The following is a 13,305-nucleotide window of genomic DNA, read 5'->3' on the forward strand; positions in this document are numbered from 1 at the left end:
TGAGAATGACTCCTTAATTCCAAACCAATTCTTGAATTTGAATTGAATTTGAATTGATGTCATAAACAGGATCTAGAATTACAATTCGAATTTGAATTAAAGGAAGCAGAATTGGAATTCAATAGAAATTCAAAGAAATTCATATACATATTATACAGTAAATGAAGTGTTAAAAAATAAGCTTTTAGTATATGTCAGATATGATTGCATTACATATTCTATAAATTATATTAGTTTGAACTACTGAACAGATTACATTAACAGGAGATGTTTTTCCCCAGCAATTAATGTTAAAAACTCTAGTCACATAACAAATAATTAAGTTTGATTTTTTTGTAATTGTAATTTTGTGGAACAAGATGGAACATGACTTCATTTCCCAGAATGCTTTACTTTTACCAAGTATTTAAAATGGTTGCCAAACAATTTTCCAAAGTAACTTTCCTAACACTGAATGTAAGTGAGATTCTTTCTGTTGTGTGACTGTGGAATTTCTTTGAATTGCCACGTATTTAATTCCACTTCCTGTCATTCGAATTCCAATTCAAATTCAACTTCCTGTAGGGCGGAGTCAATTCAATTCAAATTCTAATTCATGAATTGAATGGAGGCCAATTCTGAAATTCTGAATTGTGCACAAGCCTGGTAGATAGGTCACCCGCGAAGCGGTTCCCAATTCGTCGGTCACGACGTGACGTCGTAGTGACCGACTGAAAGGGAACGTCATTGTATTGCTCCAGCGTCACATTGTGTAAACTGCATTTATAGTAAGGAAGTGCACATATGCAGATATCATAGCAAATAGCAATAAATACACACACCTTGCTCTCTTGTGAAGTTCACGCGCACTGTAAGACCGTGAATTGAAGACGGCGCTAACACGCAGAGTAAAGACGGGGCAGAGCTAAGAGGGCTAAGCTTAAGGGGGTTGCGTTTGCGGCACAGTCCTTGGCTGGGGCCCTCAAAAGTTCATGGGCCCTTAGAATCGTCCTAACTTCCCCCCCCCCTTACAGCGCCCCTGAGAGTGATCCCAAGTTGCTGTGTGTGTAGAATCAGGGATAAATTCCCTGACCCTCAGGGACAGTACACCAGGTTCATCCCTGGAATTTAATTTCCTATGTCGTGTTATTGTAAGTAGTTTGGTATTATTAGTGTTCTTGTACTGTGTGTTGCTATTTACATTTTATATAAATAATTTTCCATCATTGATCTTTAATAAAAATATTTTTTATAATTGATAAGACTGTTCATGCTGTATTTCTTATGCATTACATCCACAAACTTATATAAAAAAACTAGATGTTAGAGATGCGCGGATGGGCTATTATTTCATCCGCAACCGCATCACAAAACTCATCATCCATCCGCCATCCATCCGCACCAACGTTTCTGACCGGTTTTCAAAACCGCACCCACCCGCCATCCGCTGACTGGCCGATGCAAGGCGTTGCTGAAGACAGCCGCGAGACTAGAAAGCTCTAGAATATCAGCAGTGAACTCCGATCGGCGCACAGGGACAAAAATAAATAAATAAATAGCCTAAATTAAACGCACAAATTACATAGCCTGCACTGGTGTCATCTTGATTTACCACTTTGTAAAACTTATTCCAGGCAACCCTTTTCTGACCTTCTGTTTCCTTTGTTTTCAATTCTCATTTTTTGAGTTTGCCACGTACCTCCTTCGCCGGCGTTGATAAGAGCTACGTCAAAATGCGTCTTCATTTCTCCACACTGTTAATGATAGAACGAATGGATAACAGCCGAGGCTATCCCAAATAATTAAAACCTTTATTAAATAAAAGTGTGTATTTATTATTTTTTGTCACTGTTTTAGTATTATAAGTTATGTTTTGTGTTAATATTAGCCTATTCTGTTTATGTTGCGTATATTTCTAAGGTTGATTTGATATACTGTTGAATAGTTTAATCTACATCAATGTGTTATATTTTCTAAAATAAAAAAATATTTTTCTGATTACATATTTATTTTAATAAGTCAGAAATGTCTCCGCTGTTTTCTGCTGACAGGCGCGGTGGGCGCTACTAGGGGCGTGTGCAGCAGGTGACACAAATTATGGGTCCTCAGAAGGCTAGACCGTCTCATTTCTGTTCTCTTCGCGAACTTCTGAGGCTGCCACCTTGAAAGACAGAGTGCTCACCTTTTAAAGTCGCATGCTTAGAAGGACACAGCTAATAACAAGCAGTCGATCCGCCACCCGCCCGAATTTAATTAAAATATTATTTTTTGTCATGTCATCCGACCGATCCGCGCTTTGTCCGCGGCTGTAACCGCCAACCGCGCATCTCTAGTAGATGTAGTAATTTACCATTTTGAAACACCAAATAACAGAAACATGGTCAAATATTATTTACAGTATACATTTATTTACAGAAATTATACAATTTACACCAATTTACACCTTTTTTAATGGTGCCTTTGAAGCAACATTGACCAGCAATAGGGATCATTGTTAATTTGCAGTCTCTTGGAAAGCGGATTCTGTGGAAAACATGCAGTGTCATTAGACATAAACACCATTTTATAGTTATACATATTGTTATTAATTTGTATAGTGCTAATTTGCCTAGACTAAGGTTACAGGCAAAGGCAATAAGGTACAATAAAAGCATGTATATGTGCATTACATACCAAGGCCTCTGCTAACTTGTGTCCGCATCAGCTCTGATATAGGGGGTGCAGGTATAGGGGGGACAAGACCAAGAAGTCTTGGGTCGTTGGGCCGAAGGCTTCTTCTTCGAGGCATCCCAACTCCACTTGTGAGTCTCTTGTTTAAAATTTTTCTCTGCAGTTCTGAGATGTATTCATACGTTTTCTCAGACTTCAGAGCGTACAAGCTGTACCGTCTTGCATGTTTGTTGTAACCTCTTCGGAATCTGTAATGGCACAAAGGTAAATTATTAGCAAACTTGTGAGCACATATCAATGCCAGACCACTGTGTGCCTGTGGGTTTACTTTACAAGACTGCATGTAATAAATTTACATTTGTTTGCCCTCAGATGTAGTACTTGTTGGTCTGTTGCGGTGGAAATTGTAGTCAATAGCTGCCAGCAGAACTCTTGCCTCATAAACCGGGGGTGTGAAAGCAAAGCGCTTGCTTGCATACATTAGTACATGGTTCTGGAATGACTCCAGGTCGTTGATCTCTTTGAATAGAAAACACACACACACACACACACACACACACACACAATATATAGTTCAACATGTGTGTATGTGTATGCATAAATGTGTATGTGCGCATGTGTACAAAGACACACAATGTGTAAAATGTTACATGTTAACACGCTTTACCTGAAACGCAGATATTTATGGACATCCTTCAGCCAACGCTTGTTGAAAACGATGTCCAGTAATCCTTTGTGAGACTTGGAATCTCTCTGGATCCACTGCTTCCCAAGAACTTCTCCCAGATCGCCATGTTGGCAGCTTCCCATTTGCAATGTGTGGACGTTGCAGACATGGTGACAAATGCCAATCCAATGTGCCTGTGCAAAAAAGACAATATATAAAATAAAACGTTTATACTGAAAAGGGTCACCACAGTACAAATATATGAAGAAATAGTGGGAGCTACCACCTACAATCAGTACAATAAAAATCATGCTTACAAGAAATTGTTCTTTGGTATCAGCAGTCTTGCAACACCACCAAAAATGGTTGACGATGTCCTTCAACCAGTGTAGGAGAATGGACTGTCCTTTCACCTTCGCTGCCTTTGGGAAATAAAAACAAAATACTAGAGGTATTCCTTTTCAAAAATAGTCCATGAAGAGCTAAGAAAAAGCATATTTCATCCCAATAGTAGACTATAGCCAATGATTCCAATAAGTCTCTGAAACTGAAGTTTTACATGTTGTATTTATTAATAATAATAATAATAATAATAAAAACAACAACAACAATAATAACAACAACAACATGATTTTCAATAGTGCCTTTAAATGTATATCTCAAGAACATTTGTATTTGGCACGAAGACATTTAATGTCCAAGAAATAAAATGCTGTGAAACACACCTAATGTATAGTCTATTTAGAGGAGTTGTATAGAGTAACATGACCCAGTCATTGCACTTACAGCAGCAAGTTTCTTGGCCAGATTCTTGGCACCGTGCCACATGTCCAGACTGTGATGAATCCCAAGGTCCGTGTATTTGCCTTTATCTGGGTCTGTGAATTTGGAAATCATCGCATTTCAAAACATCTCTTTTTGCAATATTACTATTCAATCATGTTATCAGAGGAGCACTTACTCATAAGGGCTCCAATCTGGATATGTGCATCTGTGCAGATCTCCACCAGCTTTATCTGTTTGGAAAGCTTGTCTACAGTCTGGATAAATGCCTCCTTCTCCATGATGTTGGAGTTCCACGATGTCTTCCGCTTGTCTATTGTGGCTACATGAATGATTTCCTTGGTGTCAAGCTCCATTGTAGTGTAGCTGCAGTACTGGGCACAATGCCCTGGTGAATCATTTCTGCCATCCCCTGTAAAAACAACAGGCATATATCGTAGTAAGGTTATATATAAAAATGTCATTGACACATGCACCATTTAACATTTTAAAATACACACCTAGCACCACAACGTCTTTCCCTTGAAGGCGATGTTGTGGTTTCCCTTTTCCTCAAATGAAACAATCTTCAGTCTTAGGTTTTGATTTCAAGAGATAGACTTTTATTTTCCGGTCAAATAAGAGGCCGAGCCTGCCCTGGTGAATCCTCCCAGAACCAGAGTGTAGTCCTGGGAGGATCCTCCAAATCAGCCTAACTCTCTGAGCTGTGGCTAGGTAAATATATAGGTTCCCCTCCATGCTTAAAACAATATAGGATTTGTTCAGGCTTGTAACTTGAAGAACCACATGACATTCCGCAGACCAGTGTCTCCGTCCCATGACCTATTTGACTCTAGGCTATTCCTTATACTCTGAGACCCTCTGAGACCTTTGACATGAATCATGAAGACACACAGCTGGGTTGCAATAGCAATCCCATGGCAAACTCCTGACCCACACACAGCATAACACATGACCCAGATACTGCATAACTTCATGGTAAACAAATTGCATGTGATTATAATGGTAAACTCATATTCATGTAGATAAGGATTAAAATAAACAACTTCATAATCCCCGCTCTGAGGCTTAATTTAGCCTCACTTTTCCTGTTTATTTTAATCCGGAGTGCAGTTTCATAATTTAGCGTTTCAATTATTACTATCTTGTTGCTAAAGAAAGCCACTATACATTACCAATTACCAACTTATGCCACTGCACTTCGAACTATGGACAATAAGACAAACATCTTTCCATTCTCATTTTGACTTGAATGTAAAAGTAAAAGAACTTTAGTCCTAAACAATTGGTGCGCAATTGGTTCTGCTCCTGCTATTGGTCATCACCATTATGTAGAATATATAATAAAATAAAGTAAAAGTAACCAAAATAAAGACAAAGAAACCCAAAAAGCAAATAAAACAAAAATTACTAAAAATAAAAACAAAAAGTAAATCATTCATAATACAAAATATTTGTTTCAATACAAATACAGCTTGTTCCTTTTCTTCATCATCATCATTATCATCATTATCGTCGGTACCTCAATATTATCTACCAGTTGTAATTCAATACTGTTTTGTAACGCAAGTCCTGATAACATTCTTGTTCATTTTAAATTTACTTTTCCATCATATTGATATTTTAACTTAGTTTGGTCTTGTAAAAAGATACCTTCACCTTATTTACCCACTAACCTCTAATTAAAATTGATTCAGTATATGTTATCATGTATTTCTAATGGCTGCATCTAGTTGTTACCCTAAGATAAATTAATGCCTCTACTTTTGATTGTAGTACTGTACATAATTTATTTATTCTGTATTTTTATTCTGACAAAACTTTATTAAATTCCTTATTTAGCTTAATCCCATGCCTTTATCTAATTTGGTACCCATTTGGTTGATCAACAGAATCTACATATAATTTATGATTAATTGTTTTGTTCATCCTTTTATAAGGATTCTAAATTCCCTTCTTTTGTAGTGATTTCCTGTCTCCATCATATTTAAGTACTTTTTCTCTCCCTCCTAATGATAACGAGGTCAAACATTTTATTTTTCTACAAATCCAAAATAATTCTCCAATCGATATTATTTGATCTTCAAATATTTTCAATGTATATGTTTCTCTGATTTGATTATATTATTCTTCTAATAGCATTTCTCTTCTCACTTTTACACCTTAAGTTATACTTTTTGATGTCTTCATAATAGATCTAGAAGTTTTTTAGTTGATTCATTCAAATTCCTGTTATAAAGCATTTCCTATTTAATTTTCTTAAGTCTATAATTCCATAAGGCTTATATTTTCTTGATTGTACTCTTACTGTACCATTCAGAATTTTTACTGTACCATTCTGAAATATCTATCCTTCCCTTTTTCTGTGTGTGTGTGTGTGTGTGTGTGTGTGTGTGTGTGTGTGTGTGTGTGTGTGTGTGTGTGTGTGTTTTGTTGTTTACTACCATTGACACACATTTCCAAATTGTGGCCTACAAGATGTATTTTTAAACTCAGAATTTCCCAAAAGACCTAAATATTATCAAGATAAGTTGACCTTAACTTTTCCTCTTATCTATAAGAATTCTTGTTGAATTTATCACCCTATTTATGAGGACTTGAAAATGTTATTGCATTATTGAAATCTGGTTTATAGTCAGGGGGCCAATTCTGAAAAGGGCTTCCGATAAGACTTTTGGTACAAGCTGTCACTCTATTTTTTTTGTTAGAAGACACCTATAGGTAAGAGATTAGGGTGGTTGTCAAGCTGAATTATTATTTTTTTTACTTGTGCAAGCGATTTCAGGACATTTTTTTTGGTTTCCAGCTCAACTCGACAATCCAACAATAAATGTTAAAATCTCCACAACCACAAGGCCCATATACATAAAAATGGTATCAAATGAAAGCAAACACTCATGGGATGTCTGCTGAAGTGTCAGAATGAACATTTATTGTACAATGTAAGAGAAAACAGAACTAGAACATGAAAAAAACAATCTCCGCCTAAAGAGAACCAGTTTTCAAAGTGAATATCAGCTTGGAAACATAACATAGTATCCCAAAAGTTCTATCTATCAATACCCCTATCTATGGGAATGAGTCAAGCCAAGTTTAAAGCTTGTAGGGAGAGACAGTGCAATGATGCACAAGTTATAAAACTTTAATGTCAAGCCGAAATGTAGAACTGTAGATGGTGGTCTATGGTGCTATTTGACTTCATTAATGAACCAGGTTGTAACACATACGATATTTAATTGACATATCACTATAGTTAATAATTATATCCTAACATAACTGCTCTCTCACTTCTTTGGGGTTAGGGGTTAGTAACTAGTTAGTAGTAATACATGGTAATGAAGAGCAGCTCGAACATTAAAAAGTAAAGTTTGATTTAAGTTCAGATTTAAAGACTTTACCGCATGTCTGGATTTTAAACTTTATACATACACACGTGAGGAAGATCTTCATTTATGTCTGGACATCGAGGAAGCATTTATCTTTATCGTTACCTAAGAAGAACAATGGAGGACGCACTGGAGGAGGATATTGGAAGTAAGTAACAGTTAATTTATACTATTTATATTTGCTATCATGTAATATGCTCATGGCTTGTGCAGTTCAGCCTACGCACAGTAAGCATCAGCAGATGCTTCGGATTTAAAAAGTGAGGACGCGATCTCACGTAATGGCGGATTTCACTGTTGTATGCTGTACAATGTTAAACACAGTTATTCACTTATATCCTTCATGGCAACTTTCAGTAAGCCTGCACTGCTGTATCTTTTAAGTGTGTGATGTAATATGATTCCATGTTTACATGCTTATTTACAAACGAGAATGCAATCTCACGTAATGGCGGATTTCACTGTTGCATGCTGTACAGTGTTAAACACAGTTATTCACTTATATCCTTCATGGCAACTTTCAGTAAGCCTGCACTGCTGTATCTTTTAAGTGTGTGCTGTAATATGATTCCATGTTTACATGCTTATTTACAAACGAGTACGCGTGACCTCCCGTAATGGCGGATATCTGTTACATGTTGTACAGTGTTAGACACAGTTATTCACTTTCGTATCCTTCATGGCAACTTTGAGTAATGCTGCACTGCGGGATTTGCTGTAAAATGATTCCATATTGTTTACATGCAAGGCAAGTCCATACATTGCGCTTTACACGCGACACCGTTTTTATGAGTGCCGCGTTACATGGAGACGCGAGCCCGCGCACATGGCCGCCATATGCAATGTGTTTTTAAAGTTCATACGCGCTTACAGAAACACGTTTAAAACAGAAGCTAGACGATAAGGGGATGGGCATCTGAAAACAGCTTTTTATATAACTAATCACTGCAGATGTTTATCATCTGGTCAGGAGGCCAAAACTGATATTAAAACTTTGTCGGACACTTTTTGGTACAAGCATACAACCTATCCAGTATTAATATTTAACCCCTCAACATGTGTTCTAGCCAGGTTGTCAGCTTACCTGTAGTAAATCTTTTTTTGACCATTTTAACATTATATTCTTAAAAGTGGTAAAAGCGGACCCCCCCAAAGTGCTTCCATTTTCTATGTCCTACTGTAATTTTGGGCAAATGTGCAATATAATCCAATTTATGTGCAAGCATGATCATTAAAAAATAATAATCAATAAATACCACAAGAGTACCACACCACATTGGGCACTGTTGTGTCAGCCTAGCTGTGATTTGGCATGAGGCAGCAGATCCAGAGAAGATGATCACAGCAGAGTCAACAGTCTGAACCAAACTTTCTAATCATGATGGTAAATGGTAAATGGACTGCATTTATATAGCACTTTTAACAGACCTATGGCCATCCAAAGCGCTTTACAATTAGCCTCACATTCACCCATTCACTCACACATTCATACACCGACGGCAGTGTCAGCCATGCAAGGCACCAGCCAGCTCGCCGGGAGCAGCTGGGGTTAGGTGTCTTGCTCAAGCACACCTCGACACTTGGTCCAGTGGAGCCGGGGATTGAACCACCAACCTTCCGGTTTGTAGACAACCTACATGAACCACTAGGCCACTGCTGGGCAGCTGGGATTGATGATTAATGTTGCCCACATACGGGCTGCACATGAAGAACAGTTTGTCTGCAAACCAGGGCTTTGAACAGGTTTTTTCCCAATTGGTTCATTCCGGACAGAAGCAGTATTTTAACGTTTCCGGTTTTCGGTTCTACCCTAAAACTGACGTTCCTGAACCGGTTAGAGCAAAAAAAAATGAAGTTCCCGAACAGGTTAATAACGTTCCATGTCAGCTGTGGGACATACAAATAAGTATGCTGATCATTAGGACATTAACCCTCTGGGGTCCGACCATTTTGGGACACTGTCAGAGGTTCTGACATGCTCTTACATTTGGTCTTTTTTCAGTTGCTTTAAACATATTAATGGCAAGTGTCTCATACCACTGCGTTCAGCACAAACTGGGCTAAAATATTATATGAGCTACATGTATGTACATGTTTGTATTTTTGAGAGAAAATTGTTTATGCGTGGTTTTTAAAAAAGCAAAATTTTTAAGTCACTGATATAAGTCCACAAAACCCATACTAAACATGTTTTAACAAGACTTTTCTAAACAGAATCTAATCGTCAAGAGTTTTCTCATTAAAATGATGTGAAAATCATTCTGCTTACTCATTCACATAAACCAATATATTGATTTAGAAATTGTAAGACAGTTTTTGTTTAGAGGGGCCATATGCGAGAAAGGATTGATTTACAGCTAGCAAACAAAGGCTCGCATAATGAGCTGCATAATGAGGCAGGAATGTTGGGAACTACAGTAAAGAATGTGAGGACAAATGTATACATGTTTGTTTGAGGTTTATTAAGAAGTTAACAATATAATAAAAATAGAGATGAAGGTCAGTAGGACATTTTCAGTTTATTTAGAAACAAACTCAATTCAAAAACTTAACTTGTATAAGAAACTGATAAACAACAGAGCTGGTCATGTGGCTAATGTTACCATATAACTTTATGTCCAAAAAGTGTTTTTCCACTTCATAGTTTCTGTACTGATGAGAGGGATGCAGACCTGTAAGAGAGTTATGGACAGCTGTTAGCATAAATTGTCCACAGAAATATCCTTACATATATAACTGATGGGTAAATATCACTGATAGTACATTCATATAAACTATCATGTACACAAACTAAATTCAGAACATCTCAGATAAACATCTGCAGTGATTAGTTATATAAAAAGCTGTTTTCAGATGCCCATCCCCTTATCGTCTAGCTTCTGTTTTAAACGTGTTTCTGTAAGCGCGTATGAACTTTAAAAACACATTGCATATGGCGGCCATGTGCGCGGGCTTGCGTCTCCGTGTAACGCGGCACTCATAAAAACGGTGTCGCGTGTAAAGCGCAATGTATGGAATTGCCTTGCATGTAAACAATATGGAATCATTTTACAGCAAATCCCGCAGTGCAGCATGACTCAAAGTTGCCATGAAGGATACGAAAGTGAATAACTGTGTCTAACACTGTACAACATGTAACAGATATCCGCCATTACGGGAGGTCACGCGTACTCGTTTGTAAATAAGCATGTAAACATGGAATCATATTACAGCATACACTTAAAAGATACAGCAGTTCAGGCTTACTGAAAGTTGCCATGAAGGATATAAGTGAATAACTGTGTTTAACACTGTGCAGCATGCAACAGTGAAATCCGCCATTACGTGAGATTGCGTCCTCGTTTGTAAATAAGCATGTAAACATGGAATCATATTACATCACACACTTAAAAGATACAGCAGTGCAGGCTTACTGAAAGTTGCCATGAAGGATATAAGTGAATAACTGTGTTTAACATTGTACAGCATACAACAGTGAAATCTGCCATTACGTGAGATCGCGTCCTCGTTTGTAAACAATGCAAAACTTTTTAAATCCGAAGCATCTGCTGATGCTTACTGTGCGTAGGCTGAACTGCACAAGCCATGAGCATATTACATGATAGCAAATATAAATAGTATAAATTAACTGTTACTTACTTCCAATATCCTCCTCCAGTGCGTCCTCCATTGTTCTTCTTAGGTAACGATAAAGATAAATGCTTCCTCGATGTCCAGACATAAATGAAGATCTTCCTCACGTGTGTATGTATAAAGTTTAAAATCCAGACATGCAGTAAAGTCTTTAAATCTGAACTTAAATCAAACTTTACTTTTTAATGTTCGAGCTGCTCTTTCATTACCATGTATTACTACTAACCCCTAACCCCAAAGAAGTGAGAGAGCAGTTATGTTAGGATATAATTATTAACTATAGTGATATGTCAATTAAATATAGTATGTGTTACAAACTGGTTCATTAATGAAGTCAAATAGCACCATAGACCACCATCTACAGTTCTACATTTCGGCTTGACATTAAAGTTTTATAACTTGTGCATCATTGCACTGTCTCTCTCTACAAGCTTTAAACTTGGCTTGACTCATTCCCATAGATAGGGGTATTGATAGATAGAACTTTTGGGATACTATGTTATGTTTCCAAGCTGATATTCACTTTGAAAACTGGTTCTCTTTAGGCGGAGATTGTTTTTTCATGTTCTAGTTCTGTTTTCTCTTACATTGTACAATAAATGTTCATTCTGACACTTCAGCAGACATCCCATGAGTGTTTGCTTTCATTTGATACCATTTTTATTTATATGGGCCTTGTGGTTGTGGAGATTTTAACATTTATTGTTGGATTGTCGAGTTGAGCTGGAAACCAAAAAAATTGTCCTGAAATCGCTTGCACAAGTAAAAAAAATAATAATTCAGCTTGACAACCACCCTAATCTCTTACCTATAGGTGTCTTCTAACAAAAAAAAAATAGGGTGACAGCTTGTACCAAAACATGTCCGCAAAAGTCTTAACGGAAGCCCTTTCAGAATTGGCCCCCTGACTATTGTGGCAATCTGTTTATTGTATACATAATATGCAGTTTGTATATTTGAGAGATGCAACATAGTGATATATATTGTTATTTGTTTGCTTAAATAATATATAAAATACCAATGGTATACTTGGATTAATGAGAGAAATTAGTATAAACATTTAAATGAACAAATGCTGGCATAGTTGGATGTAGATAAAACTTTTATTTACATTTGATAATACCTATAAATGTAACAACAACAAAGTAATTAAACATTATTTATTGGTTATTTTCTTTTCTCTTTTAAGGTTTTCAACCTGTTGAAATCACTATTAAATCACCTTTGAAATCATCATTGATCACTATTGAATCATCATTGAATGAAACGAGACATCATTGTTTAATCTGTCTAAGCAATTAAACACAGAACGGAAAAGTGATTTGGAGTTGTTCCCTGTGTCCCCTGTCTTGGCTGAAGCATTTTTTTTTCAAGTTAGAAGCAGAACTGATGTACAGAATTTCCCAGATAACTTGACACTCCCACCTCGCGGCCCCATCAGAGACCACATCGCCCCTCAAGCGCCCTTCTCACCTTTTTCACCCCTGACCCGTTTTCATGCCTGGTTTTGGAAAGACTCCATTCACGCTTGGAAAATGCTGTTGGACGCCTGCCCCTTGACATGGACTTCCTGGAGTTTATTTGCTCGCAAGAATTGGTCTTTTTAAGTGCTGTATCCCATTTAGTTACCATCCCATGTGATATTTTCGAAGGCATCTCAGAACTGCTCAGACTAATTACACTAAACGTGTCAGATGGGGAGACGCGCACTCCGACTATTCTCCAGGAGTCAGGGTCGATAGGACGGCCACGTCTTCTAATCTCACCGGATTACATCACCAATCTCCTGGACCTTAACTGTTCTGTTCCATCTATTGCTCGCATGATTGGAGTAAGTACACGAACAGCATTAATTTGGTAAGTTTATCATTCAGTTATTGCATGTTGCAGTCCTTATGATAGAGATATGTGGTCTTTTTAAAACATTGCATGAAACATTTTTCCCAGCTACAATTTAGTAGTGATGGGAAGTTCAGATCATTTTTCTGATTCGGATCTTTGAATCTCGTTCATCAAAATGAACGAATCTTTTTTTGAGTGATTTCGTTCTTTTCGTTCATACCTATAATTTCACAAATTACTCCAAAATATCCACTTATGCAAACAATTATGACATTTCTAACAAGTTATGAGAAATAAAAATCCTTATTTCATTATTTTTTGACACAAGCTCTGAAACCTGCACAA

At 37.1% G+C, this 13,305-nt stretch overlaps 1 protein-coding gene across 1 annotated transcript; it reads right to left on the reverse strand.

Moving 5' to 3' along the window:
- Positions 1-3,292: 3,292 nt before the first annotated feature.
- On the reverse strand, positions 3,293-4,534 carry LOC141359578 (uncharacterized). Its single transcript, XM_073862247.1, has 4 exons — positions 4,278-4,534; positions 4,103-4,194; positions 3,634-3,738; positions 3,293-3,510 (listed from the first exon to the last, which is right to left on the reverse strand). The coding sequence occupies exons 1-4, from the start codon at positions 4,528-4,530 to the stop codon at positions 3,313-3,315; spliced, it is 648 nt and encodes a 215-aa protein (XP_073718348.1). The 5' UTR covers positions 4,531-4,534; the 3' UTR covers positions 3,293-3,312.
- Positions 4,535-13,305: the final 8,771 nt, after the last annotated feature.

This window comes from Misgurnus anguillicaudatus, chromosome 23 (genome assembly GCF_027580225.2).
Source record: "Misgurnus anguillicaudatus chromosome 23, ASM2758022v2, whole genome shotgun sequence".
NCBI lineage: Eukaryota > Metazoa > Chordata > Actinopteri > Cypriniformes > Cobitidae > Misgurnus > Misgurnus anguillicaudatus.